Genomic DNA, 21,528 nt, shown 5'->3' on the forward strand with positions numbered 1-21,528 from the left:
AACTTTAACGTCTTGTCTGTATCCGCAGAGTGCAGCTTGTTTATTGTCCATCATTGTGCATTAAAAGTAACGATGTTTTAATTAAAGGACACGAGGAGACCGTCATCGAGACTCTAAACCGGAAGAAGAACTGCTAAAGAACTTTCTGTACCCAACGTCCTCTTTATGAAACCATTATAAAGCTGATGCAGTGTGATGTGATACAAAAGCCCAGAATTAAACGTTCACCTCAGTAACGTTTTGTGTTTCTTTCATCCAACATGAATAAATATTAGATTTACACCTGTAAAGTTCAGCAGCTGCTGCTCTTCATCTGCTTTAAAAAGAGGTTTGATTGAATAACAACTCTGATCTGATCCACTGAGATGGTTTGCCTAATTAATTTATGTCTGATTAAATATATGGCGCTCAATATAATATATAACATTTCTAATTTGAAATAAAATCAAACAAAAGCTTGATAATATTAAAATATATTAAAACGTATTAGCAAGACCAGCTGACGTGGTGACGTCATCATGTCAGCTGATGTTCCAATGGTGGAAACGTCTGTTCTCCAAGACCCTGCGAGTCAGGACCAACGGCCTCTTATTCCCAAACTGCACCCGGATATATTTGAGTTTTATAACAGATAAGTAGATTTAAGACTAATGGGTAAAGATAGATGACTGAAAAACAGTAAAGATCAAAACACTAAGAATAAAAAGACAGAATTTAAGACAACAAAAAAAAGTTTATTTAGAAATTCAGTTTCTAATGGTACTACAGTTTTGTAGTAACTCGCTTCTCCTTAAAAACACTGTGCAGCTCTTCAGTTAATCACAGAGAGAGGGACAAAAAGAGGGAGAGAGCTTCACATATAAGGTAGAAAAACAAAAGGCATGAGGAGTCATTGAAAGTGCACACTAAGACGCCGTGTTACGTGATAAGTAGATTCAAAGTAGTCATTCTGTCTCTCACACACATCTCATGATAAGCTCGCCGTGTGGAACGAGCAGAACCACCTTGGTAATAATGTTCATGGTCCTCCGGGTTCCCTTTAATCCACTGGAGTCAAAGAGGAGGAGGAGGAGGAGGAGCAGCGTGATGACGAAGAGGACGCACAGACGAACACAAGAAGCACCCGAGTGTTTAAAGTTGTGTGTCAGATAAAAGCGACGCGTCACCACTCAGAAACACCTTCTATGGTTTAAAAACAACAACAACGACGACCTCTGACCTCCTCCCAGCCCACGCTACGCCATCCGCTAAAAAGACTGGACCATGTCACCGAAATAAACAAAGTGCAGTCCAGTGCGTCTTTGAGACATTTCTACAACAGCGACGACCTGCAGGACCATTGGGTTCAAATAATCTGTAGTCGTTTAAATAAATAAATAGATAAATAAAAATCAGGTCCATCAGACTCGGCTGCAGGATCCCAGGTGTGTGTGTGTGTGTGTCTGTGTGTGTGTGTGTGTGTGTGCGTGTGTGTGTGTCTGTGTGTGTGTGTCTGTGTGTGTGTGTGTGCGTGTGTGTGTGTGTCTGTGTGTGTGTGCGTGTGTGCGTGTGTCTGTGTGTGTTTGTGTGTGCGTGTGTGTGTGTGTCTGTGTGTGTGTGTGTGCGTGTGTGTGTGTGTCTGCGTGGGACTGAAGTGAAACCCAACGTGCTGCGACAGGAAACGCCCCCCCGACGGTGGAGAGAATAACAATAAAAGACTCTGGTTCTGATCCAGGGCTTTTTTCAGGTCTGGCCAAAGCTACTAGAGGTCAAAGGTCGGATCCACTAACCGCGCCATCGCAGGAAAAGGCGCTTCTTCATTCAGCTGGTGGTGTGTGTGTGTGTGTGCGTTGGAGGGGGGGTTACGGGTGTGTGTGGGGGGGGTGAAGGATGAACTTTGTGGTCCCACGACGTTTGAAGGTGAAACACAAGGACGTAAAGAAAGAAATGACGGCAATGAGTTGGTTCTCCACAGAGCAGCCTAATACTTGTTGACGATGCCCCCCCCCTCCCGCTTTGTCCCCCCCCCAGGCTCTTCCCTCAATCCGGTAGAAAAACAAGCACTAGTGTTCCTCTCAGACGGCGTACTCGTAGCATTACGAAGGGAACAGATCAAAGGCACGGAACCGTAAACAGCTCTTTGAGGAGGGGGGGCTCATGGGAAATGTAGTCCTTTGGGTCGAGACAGGAAGTGTTCAGACGTGCCCGCCGACCGCCGTCACCCCGATGGCCCCCACGCCCATCTCCTCGTTGCCCTTCATGAGCTGCTGCAGGCTGGGCAGAGAGGCCACGCCCCCTCCCTGCATGGTGGGGAACCGCAACTCGGTTTGCCGCGACTTACGGCGCTTCACCGAGCGGCGCTCCGGCCTGACGGGGGGGCGCTGGAGGAGGAAATGCAGGGGGTGTCCGTTGCAGAGCCCTGGGGCGGGGGGGACGGGGGAGGGAGGGGGGAGGCGGCCTGCGTAGGACTCCTCGGAGTGGGTGGACGAGCTGCTGGTCTCAGAAGGGAATTCCTTGGAGGGGCAAGCGGGCGGTGACGCCTCCTCTGAGGGGGGGGAGGGAGGGGGCGGGAAGGAGGCGGGAGGAAGCGGAGGTGGGGGAGGCGGCACCGGGAGGAAGGGCTGGAAGCCGCTGCAGCTTGGGCCCCCGTTGGCCAGATGAGCCGAAGGATCCAGGTCCTCAACTTTGTCCAACGACTTGGACTTGTAGCGTTTTTTCTACCAGAAGAAACACAGAAACGAGGGGGGGGGTCAAAACGAGAGGAGGACACAGAGAAGCTTCTCATGGTGTTACAACTTCTTCTGTGCTCGACACTACGGCCCCAAAGGGGAATCAGGTCACTGGTTGCTATGGAAACAGATGTGATGCAACTCAGACAGCCAGCACTGACCCCCACCTTATTAACAGGGTCACTGCTGCCTGACCTTTGAACCCTTGTGTCCCCGAACCGTTTGGTCTCATTCACGTCATTTACAAAGTCTCTCTGTTAAAGTCTGATGTGTCGGCACAGAAGTGGTCAACGACACACACACACACACACACACACACACACACACACACACACACACACACACACACACACACACACACACACACACACACACACACACACACACACACACACACACACACACACACACACACACACACACACACACACACACACACACACACACACACACACACGGCGGCCCACACAGCAGCAGGGGAACAGACACTGTACCTTTTTCTCTGGAGAAAACCTTAGAGGTTCTACAATGTACAAGTCATCAGGACCTACTGGGGGAGAGAGGGGCCACGTTAATGATGGGATGGAAACAGGAGAACATACGTGTAATAAGCATGACGTGACCTTGCAAGTAGTGAAATCCATATTATAATCACTCAAAACAAGTGAATAAATCATCGTTTTATTATTGACTACTACTTGCAAACGTCTACCAGCAGCCAGCGAAGCACCATGGGGGGAGGGGGGGGGGGGGGGGGCAATGACACACACACAGCAGGGGAGTTCTCTCTGATCTGGACCCGTGTGGGAGGGGGGGGGGACTAGCATACGAGCCGGGTAGAGGTTGGACCAGTGGGGCAAACACTGAAATGAGTCATCGCTGCGCGCCCCCCCCCCCCTCACCCCCCGGCACTAAGCCACTGGTCTAAAGGACTTGTCTGTTTGGCTCGACGTTTCCATGACAACAGAAGAGACAGAGGAACGGGGGGGGGGGGGGGGGGGGGGGGGTTCCTACCTTCTGAGGTGGTCATGTGGAAGGACTTGGAGCGAACCAGCGGGCAGGTGACCCTGCGCTTCAGGCTCATGTCATCGTAGGAGGAGAAGCATCTGGAGGGGGGGGGGGGGATGTTACGCAATATGTTCTACTCAAGAGCAAAGAGCTTTGCCATGAGAAGTGTGTGTGTGTGTGTGTGTGTGTGTGTGTGAGAGAAACCCACCTCTTGGGGCTGGGGTAGTGGTTGCTCTTGGGGAGGGCAGCAGCGATGGTGGTGGCGAGGGGGGGGGAGCTGCGGCAGCACTGCAGACACAGCAGGAGGCCCAGAGACAGACACAGGACCAGAGAGACCACCAGGTAGCTCTGACGGTCCGACACCTGCAGAGGAGGCGGAGCCGTGAGGAGCAGGAGGAGGAGCCTCTCGCCTCCATGACTCATAATGACATCATCGATGACTTCAGACTACACTTGTGACAAAACTGCCCCCCCCAGCATGAGCGCCCCCCGCGGTACCTCTCTCTGCAGCTGGCCCACTGTGGCCGTGAGGTTGAGCATCAGCTTGGTGACGTTCTCCAGCTGGCTCTGCAGGACCTGGATGGACTCGGTCTGCTTCTGGTCCTGAGAGGTACAAACAGGTGTCAGCGTCGTGTTGTGTGGGCTGTTTCAGGGCTGGGGGGGGACCAACCTGCTCCTCTGCGATGCGGGAGGTGTTCTGGAGTTTGATGACGGTCTTGTTGAAGGCCCTCTGCATCTCCTCCATCTGTTTACGGTATCTGAGCAACGCAGAGATCACAACGCTGTGAGGAGCCGCTGCAGAGCGGTTAGGGTTACCCCCCCCCCATACGCGCCCCCCCCCCCGGTGTGTTTACCTCTGGCTGAGCTCCTCCAGGTATCTGCTGGACAGACTCATGTTCATCTCCAGGGCTTTGATCCTGTTGTTGAGCCTCATGAAGACGCTCTCCTTCTGGCTCGAGCCATGTACCCCCCCCCCGGCCCCCATCCCGGCCCCCCCGGCCCCCATCACCCCCCCCCCATTCTGCAGCTCCGCGTAGAAGTCCGTGGCCGCCCGGTGGGCGTTGGCCCCCAGCAGGTCCTCGTCTACGCCGTCCTCCCCCTGGGGGGGGTCTCCTACGTGGGAGAATGGGTCCCCCTCCCTCTGATGGTGGGGGGGCGGGACAACCTCCCCACCAGAGTCTGTGTGAGCGTCGGTCGGCAGTTCGGTGGGGGGGGGGTTGAGGTCCTCGGGCTTCAAGGCGGTGGGAAGAGACTGAACAAGCCGGTCCTCGAGGGGGGGGGCCACAGGGTCGGGGGAGGCCGTCTCAGAGGCCACAGCGAGGGGGGGCGAGGAGCTGGTCAGCTCCATGGTGGCGGCGCTGCCCTGCTGCGTCTCCGGGGCGGTGACGGCCAGGAGGGGGGGCGTGGGGGCGGGGGCGTCTTCGACGGGGGGGGGGGGCTTCTCCTCGTGGGAGGGGGTGGAGGACGCCAGGGAGCCGTGGTCGCCCGAGAAGCTGCGAGGGGGGAGAGCCGCCGTCCTGCTGGGCTCAAGGAGGTCGTTGAGCTCTGGGGAGTGTGGGGGGGTCGTGGGGGGGGCATCGGTGGTCTGCGCCTCGCCTGAGGCCCCCCCCCCCTCGTCCTGCCCCTCAAGCGGCAGCTCCTGAGCCGGCTCTGCCGGGGGGGGGGCTTCGGTGAGGGGCGGGGGAACCGGGTCGGCGCTCGTTGGCGGCTGGTCCGCCTCCTTCTGGAGGGGGGGGGGGGCGGCTCCGGGGGCCCAGCTGCCTGCGGCGGAGGCGCAGCCGGGCCAGACGGGCGCAGCACCAGCGGTGCAGCAGCTCCGGCAGCGTGGCCATGCAGGACAGAGACAGGGGGGGGGAGGGGGGAGAGGAGGGGGAGGGGCAGGAGGTCCGGCTCCCCCACTGGTTCTGGTCTGCCTCCTCTCTCTCCTCCTCCTCCTCCTCCTCCTCCTCCCCCTCCATCAGCGTGACTGTGGACTGTCGGGGCTCTTCGTCCTCCTCGTCCTCCTCCACCAGCGTGACGATCTTTCTGTCCACCGGGGAGTCGGGCGAGGAGGGGGGGGGCTCGGGGGGGTCCTCTGCAGCCACAGGAAGTCCCGCCTCCGGTCTGGAGGAAAGACACAGACATTAGGAAACCTACCAAAGGAGACTCCTCTGCTCCTTCAAGGTTCCTCTCTACGGGTCTCACTCTGAGGACGGGTCGGGGGCTTCAGGACCTTCTGGGCGCTCCTCCTGCCCCCCTGCTGTGGCGTTACCTAGCAACAACAACAACAACAACAAGGAGGGGGAGTTCAGCGAGGCGGAGACACTGGAGCAGCTCGTGATAAAGGATCCTTTCAGAGACGTACCGACACACGAGGGACCATCTCCTCCCAGCTCCGCTCCTCCTTCCAGCTCCGCTTTGCCTCCCAGGATGTTGTTCACCATGTTCAGAATGGCATCTGAAACACACGAGTTAATGAAGGCTCCCCCACCTTCACATTCTGAGGGAGGGGGGGCAGAACTAAACAGAGGAGCCACAAAAGGAAGAATGAGGAAGTGCTTCCGTGTGTGTAGTTGTGTTGTTTAAAGTGTTGTGTGTGTGTGTGTGCGTGCGTACTGGTTGCTGAGCCCAGCAGGTTCTTGGAGGCCTTGTCCTCTGATAGTTGGAATCCAGGAGGATAATCTGCAGAACAAAATGAATTCATCTTTCAGAAAGGTTGAATCCAGCAAAATACAAGCAAATAAGAAAGGTGCTTCAATGCTTCCACTGGACCTGTACTGAAGTACTGAAGTGCCAGAGGAGGAAGCTTCATATTATGAATGCCAGTGTGAGCATCGTACCGTAGTCTTCATCCAGGTACTCCAGCCTCTCTGAAGGGTACTGGGAGTCTGAGATCTCCTCGTACTCCTCCACCATGCTGGTACCAAACACCCTAGAGAAAGAACACCGCATTACACAAACAAACCCAACCAGGGGAAGGTGACCACGTCGTCATGACGACACTGATGGATCATGGGGATTTTAGATCATGTTCCTCCCATCAGACAACTAAAGTGGAGCTATGAAGAGACGAGGTGTGGCTCCACAGAGTGTGAGGAACGCTGTGTGCTCCTGATGAAGAACAGAGACTCTACTCATTGCACGTCGTCACTTTGTCCCTTTGTAATGTCAACACATCTTTGTGTTTTCACCTACGAGAGGAGGACCTCCTCCTCCTCTTCCTCCTCCTCCTCAGTCATTTCCTGTCTTACCTGATGAGACTGAGCGGACAGAAGTGCTCCGATCCGAAGTGGGAGAGCAGTTCCACCTGGGGGAGGGGGGTGGGGGTGGGGGGGGGGGGGGGGAAATGGTGGAGTTACCATCCACATCTGCACCAATGGCAATAACATGTGTATTAATATTTGTAATCCTTGAACCCATAATCCACCAAATACGTGAAAATAAAGACGTGAACTGACAAGCCAATGCTTTATGTGTTTAGGATCTTTAGCATTACTGTTTGACCTTTACACCAGCGGGTCGTGACCTCTGACAGAGGGAGGAGAGTGCTGACCTTTATGTACTTGATGAACATCTGATGCGAGAGGAAGACGAGCAAAGGGAACAGAAGGAAAACAAAAGAGAGAATCAGTAAAGACTGATTCAGGCTTCTGAAGCAAGTCGAGCATCAGTCGCATGAGACAAAGACAAACTAAAGAGGTTCTAACAAGCAAAGAATCACAAGAGGGCAAATCACTGATCAGCACTAAGGGGCCGTGAGGGGGGGGCCGTGAAGGAAACTGAATCTGTTGATCTGAATGTTGTGTCAACAGGTAAATCTTTGTTCATCTTTTAGTGGTTTGCTTTTCACCCACAAAAACCATCTGGGAGGTTTTCATTTCATTATATTTTTGTAGTAGTTCTCATTTAGGCCACAAGGGGCTGACGCGCTCCACAGATGGTCCTAAAGACCTGTCAGTCAGCGCGTGGCCCCGCCCTGAAGCATCCCCACGCTTCAGTACGTTGTGACCTGACCAGAAGACAAACGCTAGTAATCCGTTAACGTCGCGCCCTAAAAGGCTCCAGTTTACAGGCGGTCTGACAACCGTCAGCAGATCTGGGACCAGCTGACACCCAAATCCCTACAAACTACTACTGCAACAAGAGAAACTCTGTGGTGGACACAGAGCCACGTTTATTCATCCAGCTCCAGGAGGACTCTTTAAATACATGAAGCGCGTGTGTGTGTGTGTGTGTGTGTGTGTGTTCATATACCACGAGCTGAGCGCTCCGCTGAGGAGCAATGAAGTCGTTGTTCTTGGCCCCCCTCCCTGAGACCTAAATGTTCCGTTACAGCAGGACGGAGAGAAGAAGCAGTACCTTCACATATTTGGCGTAGAGCTGCTCGTCCAGTGGGAAGCTCTGCACGATGCGCTCGTCCCGGGCGTGAAAGGTGCCCAGCTTCACCCACTTGTTGGTGGGGTACCTGCAGGTGGAGGAGGAGAAGGCTTAGAGGAGCACTACACTACCTTCGGATTCATGATAAAGAGCTACACAAATACACTTGAATACATGGATTCATCGATTGATACAGAAGGAGGGCTTCACCTGTCACTGATGGACACCAGGAAGTCTTTGGGCGTAGAGGAGAAGAGCTCGAAGTTAGCGATGTCCAGCTGCTTGACTTGGATGGGCTCACAGAGCTCAATCACAAACCTGCAGGAGGCAGGAAAGGAAGGATGTGAGAGGACGACCAGCTGATCCTGGATCAGTGCGGCTGGTTACAGAAGGATGTGAGGGGACGACCAGCTGATCCTGGATCAGTGCTGCTGGTTACAGAAGGATGTGAGGGGACGACCAGCTGATCCTGGATCAGTGCTGCTGGTTACAGGAGGATGTGAGAGGACGACCAGCTGATCCTGGATCAGTGCTGCTGGTTACAGAAGGATGTGAGGGGACGACCAGCTGATCCTGGATCAGTGCTGCTGGTTACAGAAGGATGTGAGGGGACGACCAGCTGATCCTGGATCAGTGCTGCTGGTTACAGAAGGATGTGAGGGGACGACCAGCTGATCCTGGATCAGTGCTGCTGGTTACAGAAGGATGTGAGGGGACGACCAGCTGATCCTGGATCAGTGCTGCTGGTTACAGAAGGATGTGAGGGGACGACCAGCTGATCCTGGATCAGTGCTGCTGGTTACAGGAGGATGTGAGAGGACGACCAGCTGATCCTGGATCAGTGCTGCTGGTTACAGAAGGATGTGAGGGGACGACCAGCTGATCCTGGATCAGTGCTGCTGGTTACAGAAGGATGTGAGGGGACGACCAGCTGATCCTGGATCAGTGCTGCTGGTTACAGAAGGATGTGAGAGGACGACCAGCTGATCCTGGATCAGTGCTGCTGGTTACAGAAGGATGTGAGGGGACGACCAGCTGATCCTGGATCAGTGCTGCTGGTTACAGGAGGATGTGAGGGGACGACCAGCTGATCCTGGATCAGTGCTGCTGGTTACAGGAGGATGTGAGAGGACGACCAGCTGATCCTGGATCAGTGCTGCTGGTTACAGAAGGATGTGAGGGGACGACCAGCTGATCCTGGATCAGTGCTGCTGGTTACAGAAGGATGTGAGGGGACGACCAGCTGATCCTGGATCAGTGCTGCTGGTTACAGAAGGATGTGAGGGGACGACCAGCTGATCCTGGATCAGTGCTGCTGGTTACAGAAGGATGTGAGGGGACGACCAGCTGATCCTGGATCAGTGCTGCTGGTTACAGAAGGATGTGAGGGGACGACCAGCTGATCCTGGATCAGTGCTGCTGGTTACAGAAGGATGTGAGAGGACGACCAGCTGATCCTGGATCAGTGCTGCTGGTTACAGAAGGATGTGAGGGGACGACCAGCTGATCCTGGATCAGTGCTGCTGGTTACAGAAGGATGTGAGGGGACGACCAGCTGATCCTGGATCAGTGCTGCTGGTTACAGAAGGATGTGAGGGGACGACCAGCTGATCCTGGATCAGTGCTGCTGGTTACAGAAGGATGTGAGGGGACGACCAGCTGATCCTGGATCAGTGCTGCTGGTTACAGAAGGATGTGAGGGGACGACCAGCTGATCCTGGATCAGTGCTGCTGGTTACAGAAGGATGTGAGGGGACGACCAGCTGATCCTGGATCAGTGCTGCTGGTTACAGAAGGATGTGAGGGGACGACCAGCTGATCCTGGATCAGTGCTGCTGGTTACAGAAGGATGTGAGGGGACGACCAGCTGATCCTGGATCAGTGCTGCTGGTTACAGAAGGATGTGAGGGGACGACCAGCTGATCCTGGATCAGTGCTGCTGGTTACAGAAGGATGTGAGGGGACGACCAGCTGATCCTGGATCAGTGCTGCTGGTTACAGGAGGATGTGAGAGGACGACCAGCTGATCCTGGATCAGTGCTGCTGGTTACAGAAGGATGTGAGGGGACGACCAGCTGATCCTGGATCAGTGCTGCTGGTTACAGAAGGATGTGAGGGGACGACCAGCTGATCCTGGATCAGTGCTGCTGGTTACAGAAGGATGTGAGAGGACGACCAGCTGATCCTGGATCAGTGCTGCTGGTTACAGAAGGATGTGAGGGGACGACCAGCTGATCCTGGATCAGTGCTGCTGGTTACAGGAGGATGTGAGGGGACGACCAGCTGATCCTGGATCAGTGCTGCTGGTTACAGGAGGATGTGAGAGGACGACCAGCTGATCCTGGATCAGTGCTGCTGGTTACAGAAGGATGTGAGGGGACGACCAGCTGATCCTGGATCAGTGCTGCTGGTTACAGAAGGATGTGAGGGGACGACCAGCTGATCCTGGATCAGTGCTGCTGGTTACAGAAGGATGTGAGGGGACGACCAGCTGATCCTGGATCAGTGCTGCTGGTTACAGAAGGATGTGAGGGGACGACCAGCTGATCCTGGATCAGTGCTGCTGGTTACAGAAGGATGTGAGGGGACGACCAGCTGATCCTGGATCAGTGCTGCTGGTTACAGAAGGATGTGAGGGGACGACCAGCTGATCCTGGATCAGTGCTGCTGGTTACAGAAGGATGTGAGAGGACGACCAGCTGATCCTGGATCAGTGCTGCTGGTTACAGAAGGATGTGAGGGGACGACCAGCTGATCCTGGATCAGTGCTGCTGGTTACAGGAGGATGTGAGGGGACGACCAGCTGATCCTGGATCAGTGCTGCTGGTTACAGAAGGATGTGAGGGGACGACCAGCTGATCCTGGATCAGTGCTGCTGGTTACAGGAGGATGTGAGGGGACGACCAGCTGATCCTGGATCAGTGCTGCTGGTTACAGGAGGATGTGAGGGGACGACCAGCTGATCCTGGATCAGTGCTGCTGGTTACAGAAGGATGTGAGAGGACGACCAGCTGATCCTGGATCAGTGCTGCTGGTTACAGAAGGATGTGAGGGGACGACCAGCTGATCCTGGATCAGTGCTGCTGGTTACAGAAGGATGTGAGGGGACGACCAGCTGATCCTGGATCAGTGCTGCTGGTTACAGAAGGATGTGAGGGGACGACCAGCTGATCCTGGATCAGTGCTGCTGGTTACAGAAGGATGTGAGAGGACGACCAGCTGATCCTGGATCAGTGCTGCTGGTTACAGAAGGATGTGAGGGGACGACCAGCTGATCCTGGATCAGTGCTGCTGGTTACAGGAGGATGTGAGGGGACGACCAGCTGATCCTGGATCAGTGCTGCTGGTTACAGGAGGATGTGAGGGGACGACCAGCTGATCCTGGATCAGTGCTGCTGGTTACAGAAGGATGTGAGGGGACGACCAGCTGATCCTGGATCAGTGCTGCTGGTTACAGGAGGATGTGAGGGGACGACCAGCTGATCCTGGATCAGTGCGGCCTGCGTCGGGTCACTCACCAGATTTTGTTGCTGCAGGGATTCAACATGTAGAGGTCCATGTTCTCCATGAGAATAGCTGCAGTGCTCTGACACAGAAGAACGAGACCGATGAGCATCATCATCATCACAAATGTTTCTGAGATCAAAGGACTAAAGGACATGTGGTGGCTCCACAGAGGAGGACAGGACGTCCCACCTTGGCCTCGGTGTTGGCGGCGAGCATCTTGGCTCCACACTCCACAGAGGCGTAGTTATTCTTGAAGTTCTTCTGGACCTTCTTGGCCGGGTGGAGGCTGCCGCTGCTCGAGGTGTGGAGAGACTGACCTGGACACCAAAAGACACACACACACAACGGAGGAGGGCGAAGCAAAGAGGAGCAACAAGATGGAGATTAATGACGTCAACTACATGTTGCTGCTAATGCAACTCCTCCTTTTCCTTTTGTGCGTGTGTGTCTGTGTGCGCATCTAAAATGTGTGTGTTAATCATTCAACTTACTCTTCTCCTTCTCCACCTCCATGACTTGTTTCTTCCACTCGTCGAAGGTGGGGATGTCTTCTTTGCTGGGGACTGAGGGGTCCTCTGTGGTAGCATCGCCCTACACACACACACACACACACACACACACACACACACACACACACACACACACACACACACACACACACACACACACACACACACACACACACACACACACACACACACAGCGTATTAAGCTGGTGTGTTGACACTGCAGCACATTGTACATTAATCCATCATTTCTAAACAGGGTTACGAGCTGTGAATAACATGCTGATGGATTACATAAACCCCCCTTTGGACCTCGCCAGCCCGTCTGAGCCTAAAAGCACCGTCTGCTTCTTGTTATTAGAGGAATGAATGAGTTCCACCGGATACTGGTCAGATTCACCCATGAAGAAAAGCTGTGACTGGGACAGCTGTTCTGATGCTTCTTTAACTCTTATCCACCATCAAGGAGAACATGTTCATGAAGCCACTGTTTCCAGATGTTTGAATAACTCCTGCTGACCTGCTGGCCTTGATCAGCGCTTCCCTCCTGCTCCAAATCAGGCAGCTGGTCCTGCAGCTGCTGCTCCTGGTCCACGTGGTCCTCTGCTTTGGGACTGGGGTCCTCCAGGCCGGCCTCATCCACACTACAGCACACACAAGGAGGCGGGGGGAGAGGAAGACACGGGTCACCACTCAAACCCAAACAGGTGACAGAACTGAACCATGGAGACAGGAGTAAGTGGAGAGCAGGCCAGCGGTGGACGGGTGGAGCACAGCAGAGAGGCGGAGGTGCACCTGGATTACCTGTCTCTGTGCTTTGACTGGCTGCCAGAGGCCGGGGGGAGGAGGGGGGGGGGGGTAAAACTCACCTGAAGAGAGGCCTGCCAAAAGGGGAGTTTTCACAGGTTGCCAGGTCGGGGGGAACGACCCCGCACTGTGCACCAGAGTGCTCAGCAGAGACAAAGATGTCTGCTGGGAGTTCATGTCCTGCACTGGCAACCCGCAGCGCGCTGAGGGAAAGAAAGGACACGGCGTTTACCACACCTCCTCGCACCGGGGGGGGGGGGGGGGACAGAAAGGAGGGGGGGCAGAGAAGAAGGGGATGGACAAAGGGGGGGAGGAGCAGCTGATGCTCTTCAAAGGCCCCCATGTTGCTGGCAGGAGACTAGAGGACCTTCAGACTGTGCAGCGTCCTCGTGAGGGACGTTCAGATCTTCTGACTCTGAGCTTCTTTCAGCCGTCAAATGAAACACAAACAGCAACCGGCTGAAGGCAGCAAGTGATGGAGGTGAGTTCAACCCCCAGAAGAAGGACCTTCTTGACCCCAGAGACCCTGGGGGGAGGAAGTGATGGGAGCTCACCCTGTGTGGGGGGGTCCGGCGCTCGCTGAGGTAGGCGTGTTGTCGGCGTCGTTGGGGTCCGGCCCGGGTTGAGCTGGCGGGCCCCCGAGGACCGTCTCCACTTGGCCCTGTGCTGGAACCGGCTCTGGAGGGGGGGGCTCGGGGGCTTCCTGGTCCCGCTCATGGTCCTGTGGGTCGGCTGGCTGCGGGTCCACGTCGGCCCGGGGGCCCGGGGAGGGTTCCTGCTCTGGGGCAACAGGTACCGGGTCAGGCTCTGGGTCCGGCTCGGGGGCCTGAAGATTCACAGTCTGGTGAGAGAAGGTTCAGGTGGAAGATGAGCAAACACACGTGTGTGTGTGTGTGTGTGTGTGTGTGTGTGTGTTTGGGGTGGATGTGTTACCTGATGGAGGTGCTCCTCTGGCGCTGCTCTCTCCGTCTCCAGGCCACAGGAGGTGTGTGTACTCGGGTCTTCCAACGCCTGCAGACAATTGACCTTTCATATCAGAGGTCACCAGAGGACATTTTGCTCTGCGTCATGAGACTCCTCCCACACACCAAGTGACGAGCAGTCATTCGCTTACATCATCACCGGGCACCTTGACCTTTGACCTCTCCTCCTCATACACCTGTTGTGTTTTTGAGATGAATGAAAAAGCATCTTCTAAAATAAGAGTAGAAGATCCTGGTGTAATAGTCAATGATTGAAGGAAAAAAAGTCAATGATTGACATTAACAAGCTAGACTAAAATATAAAGTTAGGATATAAAGAATTAAGTACAAATAAAAAAACAGGCCACTGTGATGTATACATATATATCTATATCCATATATGTATATATACATATATGCTAAATCAAGGACAAAGGAACAGAGATCAGGTAACTTTGTTTATTTGAACTCTGACCTCTGAGACTCATGACTCAGAGGAGCCTAAGGGTCACATGACTGATCTCAAGGACGGCACGTTGTGTTCCGTCTGCACGAGTCACTGGTCGTAAAGGTGGAGCAATCAGGTGGTGCTGCCCCCCCCCCCCCCCCAGTTAGAGGCGAGTATGCTCAGAGGAACAGACCCAATGGACACACAGGAAGCTTAGTGACGCTCGTTGATGATGAAGTGAAGGACCAATCAGAGTATTGATCAGGTGTAAAAAAGCCACAAACCTCGTCCTGCTCCTGCCTTGGGCCCTCGGGGTCTCCGCCCCCCCCCAAAGGACCAGGCCCTGAACAAGACACATATTGACCGGGGTACCTGCAACACAGAAAGAGGGGGGGGATCAGAAAGCTCTCTGGATGCTGAAGGTCCATCACATCCTCCCTCACGCTGATGTTCGTTTGTTCATTTAAGACAATTAAACGGTTTTCTCCTTATTGACCTTATTGTGTCCCGTCCACACTGACTGACATCCCTTTTCCTGTAGTCACTCCACACAATCACAGTCTAGTTTGTAAGCAGCAGCAGCTCAAAGTGACCTTTGACCTTTAACTGAGGGGCACCCGTCCCTCCCTCTCCCCCATGAGGCATTCATCTCTGACAGGAAGTGGACTCCACACCATGAACCATGCTCCTCCAGAAGGCTAAACTTAGGTCCACAGCTCTGAGCTATGTCCCGCTACGTCTCGGATGTCCTCCCTCTCCACACCCAGGACATGTCCCACACGTCTCACCAGGACGTACAAAGGACACGTCCCACACGTCTCACCAGGACGTACAGAGGACACGTCCCACACGTCTCACCAGGACGTACAGAGGACACGTCCCACACGTCTCACCAGGACATACAGAGGACACGTCCCACACGTCTCACCAGGACATACAGAGGACACGTCCCAGGACGGAGTGTGAAATGATGTCCTCCCAGGAGTCAATAATCTGATGTCTGACGTCAGCGTCACAGAACAAATAAACATTTGATGCTTCATGTTGGATTTAACTATATGAACATATATCTTATTATTATTATTAATAATTGAATCCAGCGGTTAGTCACCGTCTGTTGTCCCTCATCAATAAGGCGGATCAGAACATTTACTCATGCAGATGCAAACAGAAGCGTTTCAGGAGTCAACAGCCCTGAGTAAACCATCGCCATGACGACGGATCCCATTGGATCCCGTCCAATGACAAGAACACCACGGGGGCCTCATTCCAGCAGCACAATAAGAAAGGTTAGGCGTGGGGGGGCGACCCACTTTTTAACTCAATCAGTTATGCAACAGTGTGTGTGTGTGTGTGTGTGGGGGGGGGGCATTTCAGCAGTAGGTTGGTGTGAAGCTGATGAAGTCTGAAAGTGACGAGTCAGCATTCTCCTCCTTGTTTCCTGCCGTGGGGGGGGGGGGGGCTCTTCAGTCCCGTCCTCGTCTGGTGACTGGTGATGATACAGTGAGCACATCTACACTTTGTTACTTCCTGCAGAGACTCAAATACATCAGATCATCAGCAGCCTGCAGCCTCAGAGCGAGGGACGCTGTGTCACACGGTGCTCTCATGACTCAGCAACACACAAATAACCAGATTAACACACACCCCCCCCCCTCTGATGCTAGCAAGGATCCTGATGAACCATGACATTAGTCCTTTCTCATTTCATCTCATGTAATAAATGTAATGGGATGAAATTGTACTTTGTTGTTTCTTGTTCTTCTGGGTTTGTTTCCTTATGGTTGAAATGCTCTTATTGGAAGTCGCCTCAGATAAATGACATGTGATGTGAAGTCAGTGTGGTCCTTTTGATCCACAACACACAGAGAAGGAGACACACGCCATAATCTGTGTGGGCAGAGGTGCATTGTGGGTCAGGGAACACTGCCAGCTAAAAGGCTCACCAGTAAAAAAAAAAAAAAGGAAAGTAGGTCATCTGCCAGGCAGCTGAAAGCATGACGTCAGCGCTGGGAGGGGGCGGAGCCTCAGTTTGGCGTGTTGGCGCGCGCTCTGATTCTCAGCAGAGCGGCGGTTTGTCTTCAGGCCGTCTGGTCACAGCGCTCACATCATCTGCCCCGGCTTCATTAACTGGTCCCACATGTTGCTGAGCACATCTGCTCTGCACCGTGTTGAATGAGCAGAGAATTAAACAGCAACCCACCTCCTTAATGCCAACGGACGTTTAGTTCCACAGAGAATCAATCAGTCAACTATTCTCGTTAAGACGTCGCCACAGGTTGTTCCTGGTAGAACGGAACCACCTCATCCAGTTTAACCAGGCAGGTAATCCCAGTTTAATAATACCATGGAAGACCTCTCTAACCCACACGGATCCTTCTGTGAGGACACTCGCACTCAACAATCTATAAAAAAAAACAATAGAAGAAAAGAATTTGGACGGAGGAGAATGTAGAGACGGCGTATATGTCTCCATTAAAGACCTGTCAACCTGCGTTAGGACCAGAGGAGTCGCCCCCTGCTGGTCACTGCACAGAATGCAGCTTTAACTCATGAAGCTCTGACTTCACTTTCAGAGAATCAGAAGTCTGACCCTTTTTTACACATCGACTGGTCTAGTTAGCATAGGCCTGTACTTAAAGTCCCATACTCCTCCTCTCTTCACTGGTTACCAGTGGCTGCCTCATCCAGTTCAAAGCACTGGTGCTCACGTAGCATGCTGTGAATGGATGGGGTCCAGTCTCCATCCAGGACCTGGTGGAACCCTCCATCCCAACATCAAGCTGCTTGTTCCTCACTGAGAGCAGAACACTGGACTAGATCTCCACTCTTTGCTGTCCTGCTCCTAAATAGTGGAAGGAGCTCTGTGATGACATCAGGACCACAGAGAGCCTTCACATCTTCACACTAAACACTAACACACTGTAGACCTTAAACTGGACTCATCTAGAGTTCTGATCTAGAACTAGCTGTGCATCAGCTTATTTGTTTCTTGTTTGTTCTCTTTAATGGTTGAAATGCACTAACTGTAAGTCACTTTGCATAAAAGCATCAGCTAAATAACATGTGATGTAAATGAAGTGATTCTATCACCAGGGTTGCCAAAGCGCCTAGTTTGAGGGGGGGCGACGGACGCAGTCATGTGACATAATGTCGTCTGATGGGAAAAGCCACTTTGCAACCCCAACAATGCGCCCGCATGGCTGGTCGCTGTGTACGCATCACTCGGCACGGCGGGGGAACAAAAAGTCATTCAACATTCCCCCAGAAGGTTTCCATGTGTGTCCTCCTGCACACAGCACACCCTGAACCCCCCCAGGAGGTGGGGAGGAGGTGGGGCCGCGTATGGAAGCTTTACAGAAATGAGTCAGCACAAGACCTTCCTGTACATTGCCCTCACACACACTTACACAACCAAACCTAGGACAAAGACAAATAGAGCCCCCCCACCCCCACACAAGTAACTACAAGGTAAACAGAGGAGCAGCGAGGGGGGGGGGAAGAAGCAGAGCGGCTCATGCAGACGAGCTGGAGCCACTTTCACGCTCTCAGGCTACAACGCTGATTGTCAGTCAGGCGTCTTTCTTTGTGCTCATCAAGTGACAGATTTGAAGGATGTGAAAAGCCTTTCTGATGGTTCTCTGACCCTCGGACCAAGAGTCATGTTTGGTCCCACAGATGAAGCCCGTTGGGATCTCCTGGTTTCAGGCCCGTCGCTGGGGGTCGAGCTCCTCTGAACAGGAGCCGGTGGTATGCGTGCACACTGCACCATGCGTGGCTCGTCTGTGCATCCATGCGTGAGGAGGCATTAAGGCGGCTGACACATCTGCAGCTCGGCAATTATTCATGAGAAATGAAATGTTTTTAGGATCCAGGACCCTGAGGTCGAGGTTCACAGGATCCCATGTGAGGGGCCGCTCTGATGACCCAGCATGAGGAGGACCACACGTCACAGCACCGCTGGATGAGAAGAGGAGCAACGGCTTCAAACCTCCCGCCTCTCAGCCACAGAGCCTCCTCTGTCCACTGGCCCTGTTTGCACACATTTCTGTACTACCCAAAATGCAAATGGGCGACGCCTCCATCAGCTGAAGTTATGACTGAAAGTCACACATGGCTGCAATCCTCCAGTGGAGGAAGTCCACGACAAGAATTAGTAGTTAGTTGTTCATTGGCTCATGATGTTTCTGTGTGGGGACTTTACGGTCTGTGCAGCTCAAGTGGGCGGGGCCAGACGCAAGCGCTTACGCAACAGTTCTCCCAAAAAGGGGAACGCTTCCAATGTGGTTGGAACTGAAGGAACCCGTGGTTCTTTAAACCAGAGGCTCCTCTTCAGCCACAGGGCCCAAGACCAGAAGTACCAAACGGTAGCTTATTTAAGACGTCCAAGAGTGTGTGTGTGTGTGTGTGTGTGTGTTCTTCCTCCCTCACTGAGAGCAAAACACTGGACGAGATCTCCACTCTTTGTGTGGTTCGAATTAGAGCTTCAACGATTAGTTGACGACGTCGATTACAAATAATTGTAGCCTGTCTTTTCGTTAGTTCTAAATAGTTAACGTTAACCTAATTTCATATAAATTTGACAATTACAATCTTCTCTAGCATAATATAAACGATGATACTAAAGCTACAACGTGATCAAGCTGAGACAACATGCTCGTCACCTGCACACACTTTATTGCCATTTAGTTACTTTTAAAAGCATATTTGCACAACATACTGTATTTATTATGATGGTTACACTTGTATTAACCTGTTACTCAAATACATTTGAAGTTTAAAATCCAACATGTTGAGTCATCATTTCAACTGAAGAGAAAGGGGCGTAACCATGGTGACAGGGGTAAAAGAGGAGCAGGAAGTGAATGTGTGAAAGATGTTATTGGATCGAAAGGAACAGACACACGTAGCAATAGTTGCCTCTTCCTTTGTTTCCACACTTCTACACCGTGGTAAATAGGCCATAGATTAGTCGTTAGTTGCGGGGGGGGGGGGGCTGTGTAACCGGGGAGGGGAAACAGGTCGGACCAGCTCAACCCTGCAGGGTTACCACACAGGTGTGAAAACACAAAGCGCCGACACAAAAACACCTGTGTGCGTGTGATGAAGGCCCCATCAGGTGAGTCAGCACCTTTATAATAACCTTAATAATAATCTTCAAACGGCTGTGAAGCTAATGAGCTGATAACAGAGACAGGAGGAGATGGTGCATGCTTCGTTACACATTATTACAAATATAACATTCATGCAAGATAGTTCTGCAGAATATAGAATGAGCCCGGAGCCCCATGTGACCACCGCGGCTGGACCTGTGAATGCACTCGAGTACACGTGCACACTGGCTGCAGTGGTTCTGATGTGAGCGGCCCGAGGCAGCGAGACCTCAAGGTAACGCTGACACATTTCACAGGCCAAACAGAAGCACGCCATCTGCACATGGTTATTTAAAAAAGGGATGTCCTTCACGGCCTTCAGCCTCCTGAGCCACAGCCCCCCCCCCTCGACCTCGGGATTACTGCGCTCCTGAAGTGTGAGAGCTGGCACCGAGGAGCGAGAGGCTAAAAGGGGGTGTGCATCGGTAATGAAGTGTGTGCGTGAGGCTGCATGGTCGCTGGTCGCTTCGTGCAGCGACGCTTCAACAACGAAAGTTAATGAAGTACTCGCATTCCTGTCTGACGGCTTCTGGGGTTTAACGATCTCAACTTGTTCTGTAAACTTTGTTGGCCTGTTGGAAAAAGATCCCAAAAAGATATCTGAATGGGAGCAACAAAGGAACTCCTTTGAAATAATCTAATCTACGGGAATGGGATCCTTCTTCAGGAAAAGAGAGGTACAAGGGTCACAAACACAGAGCCAGCAGGACTTCTTCTCCTGCAACGATGTCACTTATTGATTAGCTCCTGATAATAAATATCATCCTTGTCAAGGATCATTTGTTATGAACAAACTACATATGAAACATTTTCAATGCAATAATTGATCTGTTACATGTGTACTCATATAATGATGTTAGTGTAATGATTTACAGACTGTAGACGTGAATGTATTTAAACGTATTGGTTAAGCCACAAAGCCATTGGAAGTAATAGCAGTTTTCCACAAATACATATTTAAAAACTGATCATTGAAACTTTAATTCTTATTGGCTGAAGTCTAAATGACCAAACTAACTAAACGAGCTACAGACAGTTTGATAACAGCTGATCAGTTTAACGAGTTATAAGTCCATCATTTAAAAATAATCCATTTGGAACAGGAGTTAGTTACATGGTAGAAATAATAAGAATTAACTTTATTTACAGTAAGAACCATCAGATAAGTGACGTTTCCTCCACAGCCCACATTTGATGGTTTGAGTCATTTTATGTTGCTATTAAACTCTCTTACCAACATAAAACCTTTTTAACAACTAAGTTAACCAAATAACTATTTTATGTGTTGTTACTGGTCAATTAAACCTCCCATCACCACCATCATCATCATCATGGCTAGCTAGAAGCACTAGCCGTGCAGCTAGCAGCGTTAGCTTCGAGCTAACGAGGACCCGTGTCACTGAACTCCGATGACAGGCGGATATAATGCCGCAGACAGACCCCGCTTGAGGCGACGTGACGGCCGGCTGTGGCCGTCGTTGTAACGCGGCTCCCGCGTGTAATCGTGGAGGTTTGAGGAGATGGAGACGTTAGCTTACCCGCACAGGAGAGCTACGATGAGGCACACCAACACAACGCGCAGCCTCTTCATCATCTTCCCGCGGGGACCAACATCCTCGCTCTCTGTGGGGGGGGGCGAGGGCGAGCTAGTGTTGTGGGACGGGGGCCGGTGTTAGTTACAAACGAACCGCTGACTTCTGCGGCTTTAAAGCTTCACGTATTGCGGGCTACGTCTCATCTTTGTGCGGGAAACAGCCGTCCGCTCCTCACGCGCTGGAACAGCGACTGCTCTCCAGGAGGCGGCTCGCTGGAGGTTCGCTCAGCCCCCGCTCTATGTTGGACCAATCAAATGAGAGCTGTGGACGCTTCGACCAATCAGAGGACACGTGGCAACACCACGTTTGATAAACGCCCCCTTGGAATGACTGGACCAGAACGCGTCATTTATATCCTGATCAGTAAATAACTGAAATACGTCATATGTGAGTGGTATTGCTCAATCGGCTGATCAAAACGTTTCAGTATAATATTGAAACCTTTGATTTGATAAATGACAGTATTTGTGTAAGTCCA

At 52.5% G+C, this 21,528-nt stretch overlaps 1 protein-coding gene across 1 annotated transcript; it reads right to left on the minus strand.

Moving 5' to 3' along the window:
- Nucleotides 1-713: 713 nt before the first annotated feature.
- On the minus strand, nt 714-21,251 carry suco (SUN domain containing ossification factor). The gene is given in 25 exon segments (XM_037470030.2): nt 714-2,696; nt 3,203-3,258; nt 3,723-3,814; nt 3,925-4,079; nt 4,215-4,319; nt 4,387-4,474; nt 4,571-5,434; nt 5,436-5,819; nt 5,901-5,967; nt 6,061-6,153; nt 6,312-6,377; nt 6,536-6,627; nt 6,947-7,002; nt 7,249-7,269; nt 8,055-8,160; nt 8,283-8,390; nt 11,591-11,658; nt 11,769-11,896; nt 12,071-12,170; nt 12,606-12,729; nt 12,955-13,095; nt 13,447-13,733; nt 13,826-13,903; nt 14,587-14,674; nt 20,994-21,251. Coding segments are annotated over 25 exon segments (3,945 nt in total). The 5' UTR covers nt 21,050-21,251; the 3' UTR covers nt 714-2,174.
- Between the last annotated feature and the right edge of the window lie 277 nt (nt 21,252-21,528).

The sequence above is a fragment of the Pungitius pungitius genome, chromosome 7, assembly GCF_949316345.1.
Source record: "Pungitius pungitius chromosome 7, fPunPun2.1, whole genome shotgun sequence".
In the NCBI taxonomy this organism is placed as follows: Eukaryota; Metazoa; Chordata; class Actinopteri; order Perciformes; family Gasterosteidae; genus Pungitius; species Pungitius pungitius.